This window comes from Thunnus maccoyii, chromosome 19 (genome assembly GCF_910596095.1).
Source record: "Thunnus maccoyii chromosome 19, fThuMac1.1, whole genome shotgun sequence".
NCBI lineage: Eukaryota > Metazoa > Chordata > Actinopteri > Scombriformes > Scombridae > Thunnus > Thunnus maccoyii.
Genome location: NC_056551.1, coordinates 15,210,078 through 15,226,349, shown reverse-complemented (window position 1 = coordinate 15,226,349; position 16,272 = coordinate 15,210,078). Strand labels below are relative to the sequence as shown.

Genomic DNA, 16,272 nt, shown 5'->3' with positions numbered 1-16,272 from the left:
AGAGAGAGAGAGAGAGAGGGAGAGAGAGAGAGCGGACGTGTGTTAGTGAGAGCTGGGAGGAAGGATGGCTGCTCATGTTTGAACTGCCTCAAATGCTCAAAGGGAGAGTCACGGCAAAAATTCAGCAGAAGCAGAGAAACAGACGTGTCACTGGGGGACGCATCTTGTTCATCATTTGTTGGGAAGCAGAAAAGATTTGGCAATGCCTGCTGAAGTGAAAGAGGTAAGTGGTGTGGTGGAATGGCTCTATTTGCTCTGTACCCTCCCTCTTTTTTTTGCCTATCAGTTTTTTTTTTCTTCCTGCAGAGAACTGTAGCTCTCCTCAGCTTTGCATTCTGCCTCTGTCATGATGAATGAAGGAGGCATCAATTGCTTCACCTCCTTGCCTCTTGCTGCTGTTCGGTGCAGTCTCCTTGTGTGCATGGGGACATGATGCTATCATCTTCATCAAGTGTCTGTGTGTGTGTGTGTGTGTGCGTGTGTGTGTATGGGTGCACGTGCACGGGTGTGCATGTGTGCAAATGCATAGGCAAGCTTATAAGGGGGATAATCTTTGATTGCATTATGAGGAGAGGTTGTCCCTTCGGGGAAAAAATGCTGCACACACTCTGGTAAGTGTATTGCCATGATGTATCTGAGAGACATTGAATCTGACCATGCAGCATTTAACTATTTGAGGAGCAGAGCAAAAACAGGAGGGAAAGAGGCTCCAAATAGAAACTTTGGGAATGAATATCCTTCCTTTCTTTTTTTCCAGGCAGTCATTTTCAATCAGCATTTCCTCTAAATAGGCCAGCCTGGTTGAATTATGGCTAAACAAGATGTATTACATAATGGGGAATTGTCTTTCTGCACAAAACAAGTTTTGAATGAGAAAAGTCTTTAGTCATTTTAGTGCCATTTTGATTCAGGATGTACAGTGACGTCTGTAAATTTACAGTGACCGATATGAGCATCACTGATTCAACAGATAGTGGAGGGCAGATGAGTTGTGACAAAGTTGTGACTAATGTCTTCTGACATCAGTGGGCTGATGTCATGTTTTATTATCCCGTAGAAGCATTACTGTTTCAACCCCACAGTTTGATAAAGACGAAAGCTGTTAAATCTAATTTATACTCAAGTTTGATCACTAGAAAATGACTTTGCTCTGCAGATCTGCTGATTTAATTGCCACTGAGAGAGCCCATTTTTGACATCATCTTTTCTTTCATGTGGTCTCTTCCAAATGGATTTGTGACCAGTTTGAATCATTGTGCCTGTTGTGCCCTTGAGCTGGTCACCAAAAACTGAACTCACTCAGCATTAGATCAGATTCTGTGTCTCCCAAAATAATACAGTGGCTGCAGTTGGCCTCAATACTAAGAGTTGACAGGAACAAGATGCTAATCATGTCATCCTGTCTCCTGCCTCGTTGCACCTAACATATATATGTTATACCTCGATTTTTGTTTTTAAAGCTAAGTCAGATTCAGAATCATCATCTTAACCTATTTGGCTCTGCAAGCACACTAAGTTAGTGATGGTGCAGCGAGTTATTTAAATGAGCTTTGACTCACAGTGGCCTGGCCTTCCCTAGAGCTCGAATGAGATGGGGGACAGGCAAACAGGCCCCTGTCCAGCCTATTATCGTCCTCCAAATCCTTAATCAAGCTGTCTGTAGAGGACAGTAGTATCCCTTCTGTTTTTTTGGCCAGGCATTCATTCAGTGCTCCCTAACAATATCCAATCAACCTCCCTCAGAGGTGCTCAAGCCAGGATCATCTCATTGCTGCCAATTTCTCCTGCAGTGTGACCCTTTTCTTCTCTTCTTCCCTCTGACACATTTTGTATGTGGATACGAGGGGCTCTTGTGTTTGGTGAGGGAATCATGCTCTCTCCCCACATTCAGTCAGCTGTTCACTGCAGCCTGATTTAATGCAGTGGAGTTGAGTTCTCAGTACTTGTTCGGTTGAATGCCGCAGCCTCAGAAAGAAGAGAGTTTTTTATTTTATTTTACACTTTTATCTCAGCTCACCATTCAGTTTATTGTGTCTGTGTTATTTAGTGACACATTTCAGGCGAGATTATGTGTTTGTGTCATATCTCTCATAATGAGAATTGATTAAGAATATGGATATGGTATTCAAATTGTAAAGTGTGTCATAAATGATGCAATGGAATCGATTTTTTCCCATAATATAACCTTTTAATTATCATCTGTAATGTTTTGATGGATTGTTTGAGTCATTGTTTGTCCTAGATTTCAGAGATATTCAACTGATTCGATCAGAAAGACGTCAAGACAGAAAAGGATGTAAAAGATAATCAGATATGGATTGAGATCATTAGAGTAGCAAGGCAATCTTCTGTAGACACACCAGAATAAATGTGAAGTTAGCAGGAGTTTTCTAGTAAGAAAATCAGCATAAAATCTGTTTACAGTCAAATAGTGCCTCCAGTTCTTTCTCAGACCAAGATGCTGAATAATTAATCCACTCTGGTTAATGAAACCCATTTTGTTGAAAAGAAAATGTGAGTTCTGCTTGAAATAAACAAATGGAAAATTACAGAAATGTCCACATGTTGTACCAGAGCAGCAGCTGGGTTATTGATTCAGTGGTCAGTTGTGGTAAATCAAGTCTAACACCAAATAACATATGTATAAATGACACTCACTGACATTTCTCACAGCCAGTCTCACTCACAATGTTGCTGAATTTCACCAAGGGACACTTTTTTATGCACTTAGATGACACTGTGGGCAACATCTGTCCTCATCTGTTTAGAGAAGTTAAAGCAAAAATCTTTGAAATGGTTCATTTTAGCAAATACCATTTGAAAGGTCTGCACTTGGGTACTGAATTGTTTTGCAGATAACCAATACTGTCAGTTGTCATTTTGGCCAATACAGATATTTTTAATTTTTCATTTCAATGCTACCATTTTTGCCAGTGGCAGGGACCTATTAAACCTGAACTGTGATGTCTAAAAAAACACTGCTTTCCCTGTTTTGATTTATTACCAAAACTACGCTGTTTGTAGTGTTTGGTAATAAATCAAAACGGCAGGGGCAAGTTTTAGCTATGTAGAAATAATTTAGCATTTGTTTTGGTATTAGGCTGTTGTTTCTTCTTCCTCTTCTTCTTTTTTTTTTACAGCAGTCTGATCTGTGAAAGCCACCAAGTAAAATATGTGTCAGTTTTTGTACATATAAGAAGGGAGAGAAATCTGCTCCCTGAAATCAATTTAACAAGTGCACACGAAGTTGGACAATAACTTCCTGTCCTTTTAAAATGGGCTAGTAGCTAATTCTTGACCCTAAAGGTTCAAGAATTACCTGGGTTAATTTAATTAAAGCACACTCCAGTACACGTGTAGTTAACAAATAAAGCATATATCCAGTGATTCTGATATATAAGACATAATTTCTACTTGTTGTGTTACCAGTAAACTATTTTTGTTATTACTATTGTGCATCGTTGTCTGCACACAAGGATATCACATTGGAGAAACCCCACAACCACAACCAAATTGAATAAGTGTTAAATGGCATCCTTTTTTATGTCTCTCTACATTTTTTTGGCTGTCTAGACATGATCACTGGTAGAAATGCTTTACAGCAGCTTGAGCCATTGTTTTCCTTTGGTCATGTATGTTATAGCTCATAAAAAAGCTTAAACAGAGAAAACATCTTTGATTTTCTAGACATATATTTGTCAAATAAAAAAATGCATGTGTATAGTAACTTTTTCAGCATGTAATAACAGTTAATGTTCCAAATTTATACATATAAAATGACAATGGAGTGGTATAGCTTCTCATGTGCAAACAACCTTAATGCCATGTTGTTCTATCATGGTGCTGTCTATATCTTCATCAATTCCCTATATTTGTGTACACAAAGAGGGAAAATATGCTGGACTGATGCTGATCAGTGCTTTCCTTATTTCTATGTATGGCTTAGGAGCAGAGTTCAGAGGGACCTCCTCCACTATCTTTGTCCCAGGAGGCTAAAGAGGCGACTTTGGATAACCCATCCACTAATGACGAACTGGACACACCCACTTCCATTGCCTCCATGATGACCTCGACCAATGACAGCTCTACTGAGACAGACACCCCGCTGCAGACAGACACTGAGGTTCATGACTTTATATTTGGTCACATTTGGTCACTGCCCACTGACTTCCTACAGTTTGTTATAATGTTGTTTATGATCGATCAGCAAATTCAGACACAAACTTCAAAAAGTCTAAAGGCCACTTAAGGAAAATTTTGTGATCATTTTGTCAAAACAAAAATTCTTTAAAAATAATAGTATTTTTAAACTTAACTTAAAATAAGCAGGAATATCTCATTTTTTAAAATTTGATTTGAGGTAAAAGAATAAGTAAAAAGCTTTTTCAGTTTTAAAGATCAATTCAGGTTATTTTGCTGACTGTATATATCTATTTGGTTATATTGAATTATCAGCCTATAAGTAGCACTTCTGACTCCACAGATTCTCAGGAAAGTCCTCCTGTAACTTACCAACATGTTTTAGTCATTCTTATGGTTCAAACAGGACACTAAAATGTGATCCATTATCATAAAGAAGTAATATAAAAATATATGTATCATAAAGGAAAAAATTTCTGATTTTACAATATAAATAGCAAAATTCATGACCAAGACACATGCACAAAACATTGTATTTTCATCCATGGGTCTCATCTCCTGAAACTTCAGTATGAGACCATTTAAAGATTATAAAATTAAAAAATTAAAAATTAAAACCATTAAAGATACTTTAAAATTCTCTTCAACAAACTACGCACTGAGTTCCAGTTATACTGATGGGCGAAGGAAGCCAAATTGCCTTCTAGGGCAATGATACCATGAAATTCAATGCAATTAGTTAATTTACATGTTTTTGTGCTTAAAACAAGTTTTGTCTACACCCTGCTATGAAAGAGTTAGAATCAAAATCAATGTACTAAACCAGACAATTAGATTTCCTGCAATTTACTCTGCTTCTAAACAATGGCTGGACCTCAAGTTATTTCATCAAAGTCCAATCTAAACTCATTTTCAACTGGGGGAATTCATTATTCTTTGGCAGGAAAGAAGAATTTATTATTTACTGGTGGCGCACAAAGCCAGGGAAGAGATGAAATGATGATGATTGTACATTGCTATGAGAAATGAGCTGGGATGGGCTGTACAGTTTAAATGAAAGATAAACACGAGCTGTAGGTAGGACCAAATGGTTCCTGCTGAGTGTAAACACAAGGATTTGGTGGCATTAAATGGGAGAGAGGGGGGAAACCCTGAGGCCTTTCAGACAAATGGGATTTTAAAGACTTCTGATGAGAGATTTGCAGCGATAACAGTTGTGGTGCATCAATTCTTGTAGGAGTTCAAGGCTGTGGAACAGGAGGGCGAGCAGGCCCCACATGACACCCAAGAATCCTCAGAGACGCAGCCAGAGAACTTCCAGACATTGGATGTGCCTGATTTTACATCGACTCCAGTGGTTCAAGATAATACTCCCACTAAGCAACCTATTCCTGAAGCAAACACTCAACTCTCTGAGTCTGTTACACCAACCACAACAACCAGCAGCACCACCACAGCACCACCCCCACAACATCATGTGGTACTGCCGCCTGGTGAGACTCAGCCAGTGAACCCAGACAGCCAGAGTAGAGTGTACACCCTACCTGACAGCTACAGAGGCATCGGGGGTGATTTGTGTGCAGGGTATGGAAGCCTGTCCCGCGCTTCCCTTCACAGCTATTGGCCAACCAAAAACTTCCAGCCCGGGGCTCACTACACCTTACCCTTCCTCAGGGACAGCTATGCTCCCTCAGGTCTCCGCAGCCAGACAGACGAGGATGGCCTCGGTGAACGGGGCGAAAACCCTCTGGACATGAAGACTGACCACCCAGCCGCCAGTTACCCAACACTGGGTGGAATCCATCAGTTCAGGCCAATTACCACCATGGAGCTCCTCAGGGAGCCGTCGAGAACCAGGTAAGGGTGGTACATTAGATAAAACTTTATTGATCCCACAGGGGAGACTGTATAAATGGATTTCAAGGACTCTTGTGGTTTCCATGGTACCAAGAACATGTAGAGTAAAATACAAATCAGTTCGCACAGGTACTCATACACTTTGAAGGTGCCAAGGGAAAGTGAAACAGTAGCATTTGTGTGTTGCTTTGACACTCAGTCAATTAACAAGGTTTAAAGGGGACATATCATGCTTTTTGTGATTTTCTGTCAATTATATACTGTTATAATGTTGGACGTCTATGTTAAACATAATCAAAGTTCCAAAACATGAGTCAAGTCAAGTCAAGTCAAATTTATTTATATAGGACATTTTATACGGCAGGCGTAAACTCAATGTGCTTAAAAACAATCAAAAAACAATGAAAAAAACCAATCGTTATCATTGTTCAAAGAAATAACAATAATAATAGTAGTTTCTAAAAAGAAGGTTTCACCCATTAACCTAACTAAAAGCTTGTGAAAAAAGATATGTTTTAGTCTGCTTTTAAAAGAGTACATTTAAAGGTGAACATATGTAAAATTCAAAAGCCCAGGCTTCAGCCTGCTCTGAATGCCCCATTTGCAAACTTACCTCTATGTCCCCATTGCACTGACATCAGATCATTTGTCACGCCCACAAACAAACATCCGTTCCACAGTCTTTGTTGCTAAGGTTTTTGCTGAGGTTATTCCATGGGCTGGTCGTGTTGTCCACTTGCATATTGGATCAGATTTTGGCTTGAACATGTATGGGTGTAATTGAGAAGTTGACATTTTGAGTAAAGAATGAGAAAAAGAAATTAAATCCTACTACTACGTCTGTACTACTGTACAGTACTGTACTGTGCTACGTAGCCTTCCAAAGTGCTGGAAATCTGCCAAGGGGCAGCTTCTGGCAGCTAACCAATCACAATAGAGAGGGCTCATCAGGAGGGGGCCTTAAAGAGACAGGAGCTAAAATGGCCTGTTTCAGACAGAGGCTGAACTGAGGGGCTGCATAAAGGGCCAATAAAAGATAATTTTCTCTATGTGGAAAGGATGATTGCCCTAACCCTGTCTTCTGTAACAGGTTTTCGGGGGAGTCTATTGATAAGGTCAGTCTTTGATCCCATTAAATGTTTTTGTGATGAGAAAACAGACTGGGAGGGTAAAGGATTGTCATCTCTGAAATATCAATAAGGTCCCTGATAATGAATTCACCTTTCACAAAGGCTACCAGACAGACAAGCCAATTTACCTCTATGGTGGACCTGGTTTACAACATAGAGTTTGACTTGATTGTATAAACTTCATTCCACCAGTTACATTTTACATCACATAACTCATTGTCCTGTATGTATACTGTAATGTATGTGTGAAGTGCTGTATACTGCCACAGTAACAAACATATCTAAACAAAATACAAATCAACAATTAAGCTGATTTTATCTCAGAGGACTTGCTGTGTAATTATACAAATTAATTGTAGCTGCACAGACACCCAGTAGTCACCTCTATCCTGTTCCTGTGAGTCTGCGTGGACAGCAGAGAGACAGATGGACAGCAGTTAAGTAGCAGCTGGTATCAATCAGGAATGGCAGCCTGCTGCAATGTCGATAAATAAGGAGGTTTCACCTGTTATTGCCTGCCAGGAGCTTTTCCTTAGCCTATATAAAGTGACAGAGCTGTTTACAAAAGATACAAGCAACTCACTTATAGTGCTAAACTCAGTGAAACTTGGTGCATCAAGTCAAAAATGTCATTCAACCCGTTTCATTAAACCTGTTGAATATGAACACTTAATGTTAAAACTGAACATTGAGGGAGGTATATTTTTAATCCTAATCTCAATGCATTTGTGACTTTTTCTGTCTCTTCAGAGGTGGCTACGATGACGCCTTCATGGCCCAGCTGGAGGGGAACCTGAACCCTTTCTTCCAGGCCATGTGCAGAGCGCAGACCCTGCAGTTACCCCACAAACGCAGCAGCATGGTCAGCCTGGACAGCATCCGTAGAGACCCGCGCTGGAGAGACCCTAACCTGCATGAGGTGATCTCGATGCTCAGCCACCCAATGGACCCAGTCAAGTCCAATGCAGCTGCTTATTTGCAGCACCTGTGTTACGAGAACGACCGCATCAAGCAGGAGGTGCGCCAGCTGAATGGAGTGCCAATTTTGGTGGAATTACTGGACCATCCTAAAGCTGAGGTCCACCGCAAGGCCTGTGGTGCTTTGCGCAACATATCCTACGGCAAAGACCACAATAACAAAATGGCCATCAAGAACTGTGATGGCATCCAAGCTTTAGTCAGACTGTTGAGGAAGTCCAGCAGCATGGAGGTCAAAGAGTTAGTCACAGGTACAGCTGAATCTTTGAGTCTCACTGGAGCCATAACCAGCAATGCCTCAACTTACTTCTACAACTTTTTTGAATTCTTTCCCCCTGCAGGGACTCTGTGGAACCTCTCCTCACATGAGCCGCTAAAGATGACGGTCATCAACCATGGGCTTCAAACATTGAATGATGAAATCATCATCCCACACTCAGGCTGGAGGAGAGACTCAGCTGACCCGTCCAAACTGCAGAGTGCCGAGTGGACCACGGTCTTCAAGAACACCTCTGGATGTCTGAGGTAACCTTGGCTGCTGTCAAGGAATGAATGACAGCAGCCACTAAAAGCTTACCTGTGATGGATTGAGTTTTCTAAGCTTTGCTAATAGCGTTGTTTCAATAGGAATGTCAGCTCAGATGGGGCGGAAGCTCGACAGAGATTGAGAGACTGTGAGGGGCTGGTGGACGCACTGCTTCATGCCCTTCAGTCAGCCGTTGTCAGCAAGGACACTGACAATAAGGTTGGTGAAGTCATCACACTGATTTACATTTTGAGTCTTAAGAAAAAAATAAATTCAAGATGTATTTTTAGAACATCTTATCACTTTACGGCATATTACCTTATTACCTTATAGCATAAGGTTATGTTTGTAGAAAAAAAGAGACAATCCAGGTGAAAACTTACGCATTGTTCATGTTCCTGGATTGAAGTGTTTAATGAGACTATAGATAATGAATGACAATATAGTAAAACATAGTTGTAATAATTTTAAATATGTCTTCATAGGAGAAGTCTTTATAACTATATTATGGTGTGTTAATATAAACCATCCATTAAATGTCTCTATATTGCCTATAAATAGGGAGACTTAAAGTAAAGGGTTACTCAAATATTTAATTCAAATCTAGTCATCAAAGTAATCAAAGTATGGAGAAGGTTCTCCAAAGTCTGCAATATTTCCTAAGAATTACAATTTTGATGAATCATCTACACATTTTATTCTAAAAATAAATAAATACTACGAATAAATAAATACTCCTGCTTCCTCTGTACAGCGTCTTTGATTGAAATCTTCTGTCATTGTCCTCTATTTAGTCAGTGGAGAACTGCGTCTGCATCCTGCGAAACCTGTCCTACCATGTTCACAAAGAAATACCAGGAGTGGAGCGATTTCAGGAGCCCCATGCTAATCATCTGATGAGATCAGTGGGGCAACAGAAGAAAAGGAATGAGCCTGACAGTTTTGGAGGGAAAAGACCCAAAGGTTTGTAGACATCATAGGTAATGAAGTGAAATAATTATCATTCCCTCTCTCAGGTTCATTTATTTGCTCTTGCGTAGCAGGGACATTCAGAAGATACATGTAATAATTAACACACTTGAATATGCTCTAGGTGCATGTCCAAAAGGGAGCTTAAAATAGCACAGGTTCTGCAGCTCAGACTACTAAAAGAGATGCACTGATGCACTGATTGTACAAGAGCAAGACTGATTTCTGAAGCTTTTACAGTTTATGAATGCAGACCACCTCTTGTAACACTCTGCATGTTTCCAGCTTTTAATAAGATTTATTTTCTTAATTTAGAGATGATTACCTAATTTTAGAGATCATTAGCCACTATCTATAAACTTGTAAAACCCTTACAGAATAACATTTAATGTTTTTTCTGTTTGAATTTTTCTTTATTTATTGTCCTGGCTTTGGGTCTTGGTTTCACATTTCTTGCCCCCTTTTTCTGCCAATTAGAGCCTGAATATTTTATAAACGCCCTACACGTACAGTGGCTGATGATGGATTTTGGTCTGCAGGAGAACCAGTTCCAAAATTGAAAAAGCTTGCATATACATACTGGTACAACAGTTATGTATTTTTAACACCATGCAACTGATGTAACAACCAGGAAGGTTTTTCCAGCTGTGAAAACCACTTGCTACTGATGCATAACCCAAATAAATAACCATTTGAATTACAGATGATATACTGTAATTAATAGGCTGCAGCAGTGCTGGAGGGAACAACTTAATGAAGAAATAATAGGGTTAGGGTTAATTGAAAGTTTCGCAGCTTTTCAACAATGCTAACCTTTCAACCAATTACAAAAACTCAAGAACACAACCAATCTACGAAAAATGCCTTTCTAAGCCAAGCACGAACCCTTAAATGAGGAAGCGTGTCTTAGATCTGGTGATGTAACATAAAAACAGGTGCTCCCGATGCACTGGTGGGCAATCATTGTCCACAAAAAAGGGGAATGAATCCCCACAAAAGTCAAGGCAAACTGCTTCATCAAGGTACAAAAGTCAAAAAGCCTTCATTGTAGTGGCTGCATGATAACAACCACACACAGGTCTTCCTCAGGGTCAAGCAATCACATACTCAGACTAGTGAATTAAGTGTTCACAGACACAGTCTTACTTGTTACACCTGTATGTACCTCCTACCAAAAAACCCAAACAAAACAAAAATATAATTGAAAAATGAAAAGAAAAAAGATATAAAAGAAAAAAATGGATAAAATGAGGAAATAACAGAAGAAAATTGGGTGGGAAAATCAATAATTTCATAAAAAAGTGAAAAATACTTTTGTTTTGTCACATTTATTACTAGTATACTTACTTGGGCACTCGCATAATGTAGACAATGTGAAAAACTCTAAAGAGAAATCTTTTGGATTAGTAAATTGAATTCCCCTGCATATTCTAGCCTCAATGATGATGGATCTTTTTAAAATGAAATTAATTACGTATTGATTTTCTTTGCTTTTAATTTTAATTAATTTCTTCTTTTTTATTTTTTATTTTCTATTCTTTTATTGTATAAATATTTTTCTTTTTTTCTTTTATAGTGTTTGTTTACTGAGTATAATGGGGGAGTCGGATGTGGCTGTGAAAATTATCATGTGTGATTGAATCCTGTAATTAGTGTGTGATTGTTTGAGCCTGAGGAAGACTGGTATGTGGTTAGTACAAGTTGGTAAAGACTTTTCAACTTTTGTACCATAACAAAACAATATGTCTTGACTTTGGTGGGAATTACTTTCCTCTTTTTTGTGGGCATCAACATGAGTACTGTCTCACCACATGGAGGAGCTCTGTGTTATCTGCTGCTGTGTCCTTTTCCAGCATAATCAAATCTCTGACATTGTTCTTCCTTCTTTTCCCTTCAAACTTTATTCATTAGAGGAGTGGTTCAATCAAGGTCAGTCTGCTCGTCACTCCAGAATATTTTCATGACAGTAATATGATGCTTCGATACCGCGTTTTGTCTTTTTTTGTCTTATTTGTACTGATGTAATGAAAAATGGTGTTTGTGTGCATGTGTGTATCCGTGATGTACAGGTTGGAAAAATGGATTAATGGACAGAAAATATGGAACATTGGATTTACCAAAACGTACAGAACAAATGAAAGGTATATATTTGAAAAACTTAACATAAAACACTGCATTTTAGATTGAACAGAAATACTGATTGCTGTACTACAACTATACATCAGGTTCATTACTAATAGATTACAGGCAGATAAATTATGAACAGCTTCCATCATATATCATCATCATTATCATCATAATGAAGCATCCGTACCTGCTGTCTGTGTTATAGGTCTAGGTTATTTGCTTTGTATGCATGACGTTGGCATGGCCTGGCAGAGAGCCCATTTAAATGCAAAGCCACACATCAGCACCTGCACCACTTGAGGAGAGTTTTATTACTGAAACAAAATGACCCACCAACTGAAAGAGTGATAACATTTTTATCTGCCCACATCTAGAGGAGGAACATTTCCTCTGGCAATATAAGACAGGCACTGGAATTAGCTACGATCCAAAGATACGGCATGACCCATGGACACTGATATATCTTTATCATATACTTCTGGTGCTCCTTAACTATCTTTACATTTTCTACAGTGTAATGGCTGTTTTTACCCCTGAAATCATATTGCATGTAGAAACTGTGGCAAATATCCCACCATTGTACTGTAAGGCATAATACTGTACAGTATATGTGGATCTGGCTGCCGTCGGAAAAGAGATCAGAGCTAAGCTCATGCCTCCCACGCTCCAGCCAGTGAATGCAAATCAGAATGACAAGCATGTTACGGTCTCGGGTAAGCTTTATACTACTTGGCAGCTGTCCAGCAGCCTCCACTGGCTCAATACAAAAATCCTCTGCAGGAGTCTGCAGGATCCGTAATTTTCTTCAGTCTCGTTTAATTAAATTAATCTATATGTTCATTTACTGACCTACCTACCTACTAACCTAACAAACTAGAGGAAATGCTGTGTAGCTGTCTGGCAAATCTAATGTACACTGATAAAAACACCTTCATTTAAACACAACATTTAAATATTTAGCCACTGATGGTCATGCTGGTACTTTTCCACTGCTTGAATGCCATCCCTGATGTTCTCTGCCTCTCTGTTAAAGGGTTGGAGCTGCTCTACCAGCCAGAGGTGGTGAGGCTTTACCTGTCTCTTCTCACCTGCAGTCACAACCACAACACCCTGGAGGCAGCAGCAGGAGCGCTGCAGAACCTTGCTGCGGGACACTGGGCTGTGAGTGAATTGAATAGTTACTTCTTATACGCCTATAGGGGTTGCGATGGTTATGAGTGTCCTCATTCAGGAGCGGATTCAGGATTTGTCTCTAAATGACATCATGAATAGGATGTCTCTGCTGTTCAGCTCAAGTGGAGACTTAAAATAGAGCTGTATCATAAAGGAATAACATATGTGAATTTAATTTGGGGATGGATTTTGTTTTTGAGGCGCGTAAGGAGGGAGATGATCATCTTAATCCTGTATCATAAGAAACAACCTTTACTACTATGTCCCGCAAGTGGATCATTAGGCCCATCAAATAATATGTTTAGATATACTGTGCCATGAATGCCACTATGATTTAATTCTGAGGCTAGGCTAAGAAAAAAGGAGTTTTAAAATTTGATATCAAGTTGGATCACACACAAGACAGGTGTTGAGAGAGTAGAACTTAGTTCTTATTTATAGAATAGATGGCAATTCATTTTTGTGGTGCACTAGTGGTGACAAATGATTTGGGTGGTTAAGATATAAAAGGGGGCCCTCAAAGCTAAATCTAGCAGATGCTTTCAAAAATGCCAAGGCTGACATCACTCAGCTGTTATGTTTTATGTCTGTGCTTGTAGTGGTCCAGCTTCATCCGGGCCACAGTGAGAAAAGAGAAAGGGCTGCCAATCCTGGTAGAGCTGCTGCGCTCAGATGTGGACAAAGTGGTCCGAGCTGTGGCTATTGCTCTCCGCAACCTGGCCATGGACAGAAGGAATAAAGACTTAATAGGTAACAGCTTGTAACTCATATCTACACCTGCACACTCAACACTAATTTTGCTATGTTGTTATTCTGTTGTTACAGGGAGCTACGCTTTGAGGGACCTTGTTGGTAATCTGCCATGTGGGCAGCAGCACCCAGCAAAGAATCTGGAGGGAGATACAGTGGTGTCAATTCTGAACACGATTCATGAGATCGTCACAGATAGCCCAGAGAACGCCCGAGCCATCATACAGGGTCATGCTGTTCAGAAACTGGTGGCAATCAACAAGTCAAGGTAATGTCTAAATTATAAACTTTATATAATAATATATTAGAAGCATCACATCCCAGGACAATCAGAAAGGGATTTTAATCATTGGGACAGGACTGTCTCAAAGCTGTCCTCTGCTGTTTAACACACGGTCTGATGATATGTTGTCAGCCAATCAGCACGTGAGACCAAAGCCGCTTCCCATGTGCTTCAAACAATATGGGCCTACAAGGACCTGAGAAACACTCTAATCAAGGCAGGCTGGAACAAGAGCCACTTTAAGGTATTTCTTATGATTTCCTGACATTTTACAACTCCAAGAACGTAGAGAGAATCAGCATGTGTAATGAACTTCATAGAAGTTTCAACAGTGACACATTTTTTTAATTTTGATACTCCTCCTTTAATATCTGGTAGTAACCTGCGTCCACCTCAGAAGGTAACAAAGTCATCAAACATGGATGAGGGGAAAAAAACCCAACCTACATTAACTGTGAAATCTGCTTGGTTGGGAAAATAGAAAAGTGAAGACGGTGACATTTGGGCTCAATTTGAAACCTGGAAATTGTTTGTGCAGTAGGCTGAAGGTCACCGAGCACCCGAACACAAAACACCCTTTCCAGCAAGGTGTTAAAGGGATCACAGATTACTTTAAGCATATTGTCTCCTGTTGCATCCAAAACACACACACACACACACACACACACACACACACACACACACACACACACACACACACACACACACACACACACACACACACACACACATACACACACAAACTGTCCAAGGCTCAGTGCAAGTCATATTTAAAAGCAAATATATGCGTTTTTGTGATAAGCATTCTGGTTGTCATCCAGTGATGTAATCCCTCTTGTCTTTCAAAGCCAACAACTACTGGAGCGACTAAAAAATCTAAGAGTGGAAAGCAAGGCAGTGATGACATCACCTTGCCTCTCATGGACAAAAACCAAGGTCAGCAAATCATTGCATGCATTCCTTCAGCAAAATGTTATTAAACCGTCATCCAAATGAGAAAAGTGTCCTCTAGCTCAGGGAGCAAAACTGCTTTTAGAACATACTGTGGCTCTTGTCATGTCACAGACAAAGAAATGGGCATTTTCAGTCCCAGACCATATTCTTCTGAAACATCGCCTTAAACCAATGATGTGCTACCAAGGTTATCAGTGCGCAGACTTGGCTTATTAGCCTGAACAGACTCTCCCAGAGGCAGGACCGTTTCACGCATCACCAGTCACATTTTGTTTCAATGTTTTTCCAAAAAGGGCTCCTACTTTCCCACATCAAGAGCGACCTCTAGCTTCCCACTAAAACAGGGATTTTCTTTTAAGGCTTCCTTATAAATTATGAACAGAAATTAAACTCCTTTTGAAATATGAATTTGTGGGGGAAAAGGTAAAAATGACTCATAAATTATTTAATTGCATTTGCCTTTTTCTCTCTCCAGTGCTTCTGTTCAAATCAATAGTCCATTTGGAAATTTGTATTATTTGATTTGTCACTTTTTGTGGCAAAATCTTCTTTTATTTGTTCCTTACTGAAGCTTTTTTGATGAGCTTTTCAGGAAGCATTTCAATTTTAAATGATTATACTTACATTTTCCAAAAGTGCCTTCTGTGGTGAATAGCAGAACTATGATTTACATATGTACTTCTTCTCTTCATGTATTTCCAAAACTCCCCTTTGCTACAGATTTGCCATATTGCCTGCAGCTGACTTTATTATGATTTTCCCTCGCAGATGTGTATTCCAGCTTAGAGCCGAGTGATAGAGTTGCAGATGGAAAAGGACCTGTTGTGGAAAGAGACGCTCTCCAGGTAATCTGTACCCAATGCATACATGTTTTCTGAAGATTACTTAAAATTGACTTTGTTAACCATCCCCGGTGTAGAGGATAAGAGAGAATTTTGTAATAAAGGTTTTCTTGCATTTGTAAATGTCAGTGCTTTTCATTTAAATTGAGTAACGCCGGCTGTGTGCATTTTTCTCGACCTAGGCGATAAGCGAAAGAAAACACTTCATCAGAGCTGGCAGGCCTGCAGTGGGCCTCATGGATAACAAACCTCCACCACTGGACTCCTGGGTGTAAACATGACAACACGGCCAGCCAAGTCAATTAAATCCTGTAGAGACACTCTCCATTGGTGTGAAATACGGATTTATGCCATCTGATCATTCTTGTAGAGACAGAGAAAAACAATTCAGTTAAACATACTTTCTTTTGTTTCCAGGATGTGCCAAATATTTACATGTATTTATTATGAAGGTTATTTGGCAGTATAGATTTGATGGATTTTGTCATTGGATGATAGTCTGAAAATCACAATGGATTATGAATGACATCTGAAATAGTTTAA

General features: G+C 39.6%; 1 protein-coding gene across 1 annotated transcript; it reads left to right on the top strand.

Annotated features, from left to right (window-relative positions):
• Nucleotides 1-202: 202 nt before the first annotated feature.
• arvcfa (ARVCF delta catenin family member a) lies at nt 203-16,004 on the top strand. Its single transcript, XM_042395470.1, has 16 exons — nt 203-223; nt 3,947-4,123; nt 5,378-5,997; nt 7,878-8,356; nt 8,447-8,630; nt 8,733-8,859; nt 9,426-9,594; nt 11,512-11,529; nt 11,670-11,741; nt 12,761-12,888; nt 13,500-13,650; nt 13,726-13,918; nt 14,066-14,177; nt 14,782-14,869; nt 15,656-15,732; nt 15,912-16,004. The coding sequence occupies exons 1-16, from the start codon at nt 203-205 to the stop codon at nt 16,002-16,004; spliced, it is 2,709 nt and encodes a 902-aa protein (XP_042251404.1).
• The last annotated feature ends 268 nt before the right edge of the window (nt 16,005-16,272 follow it).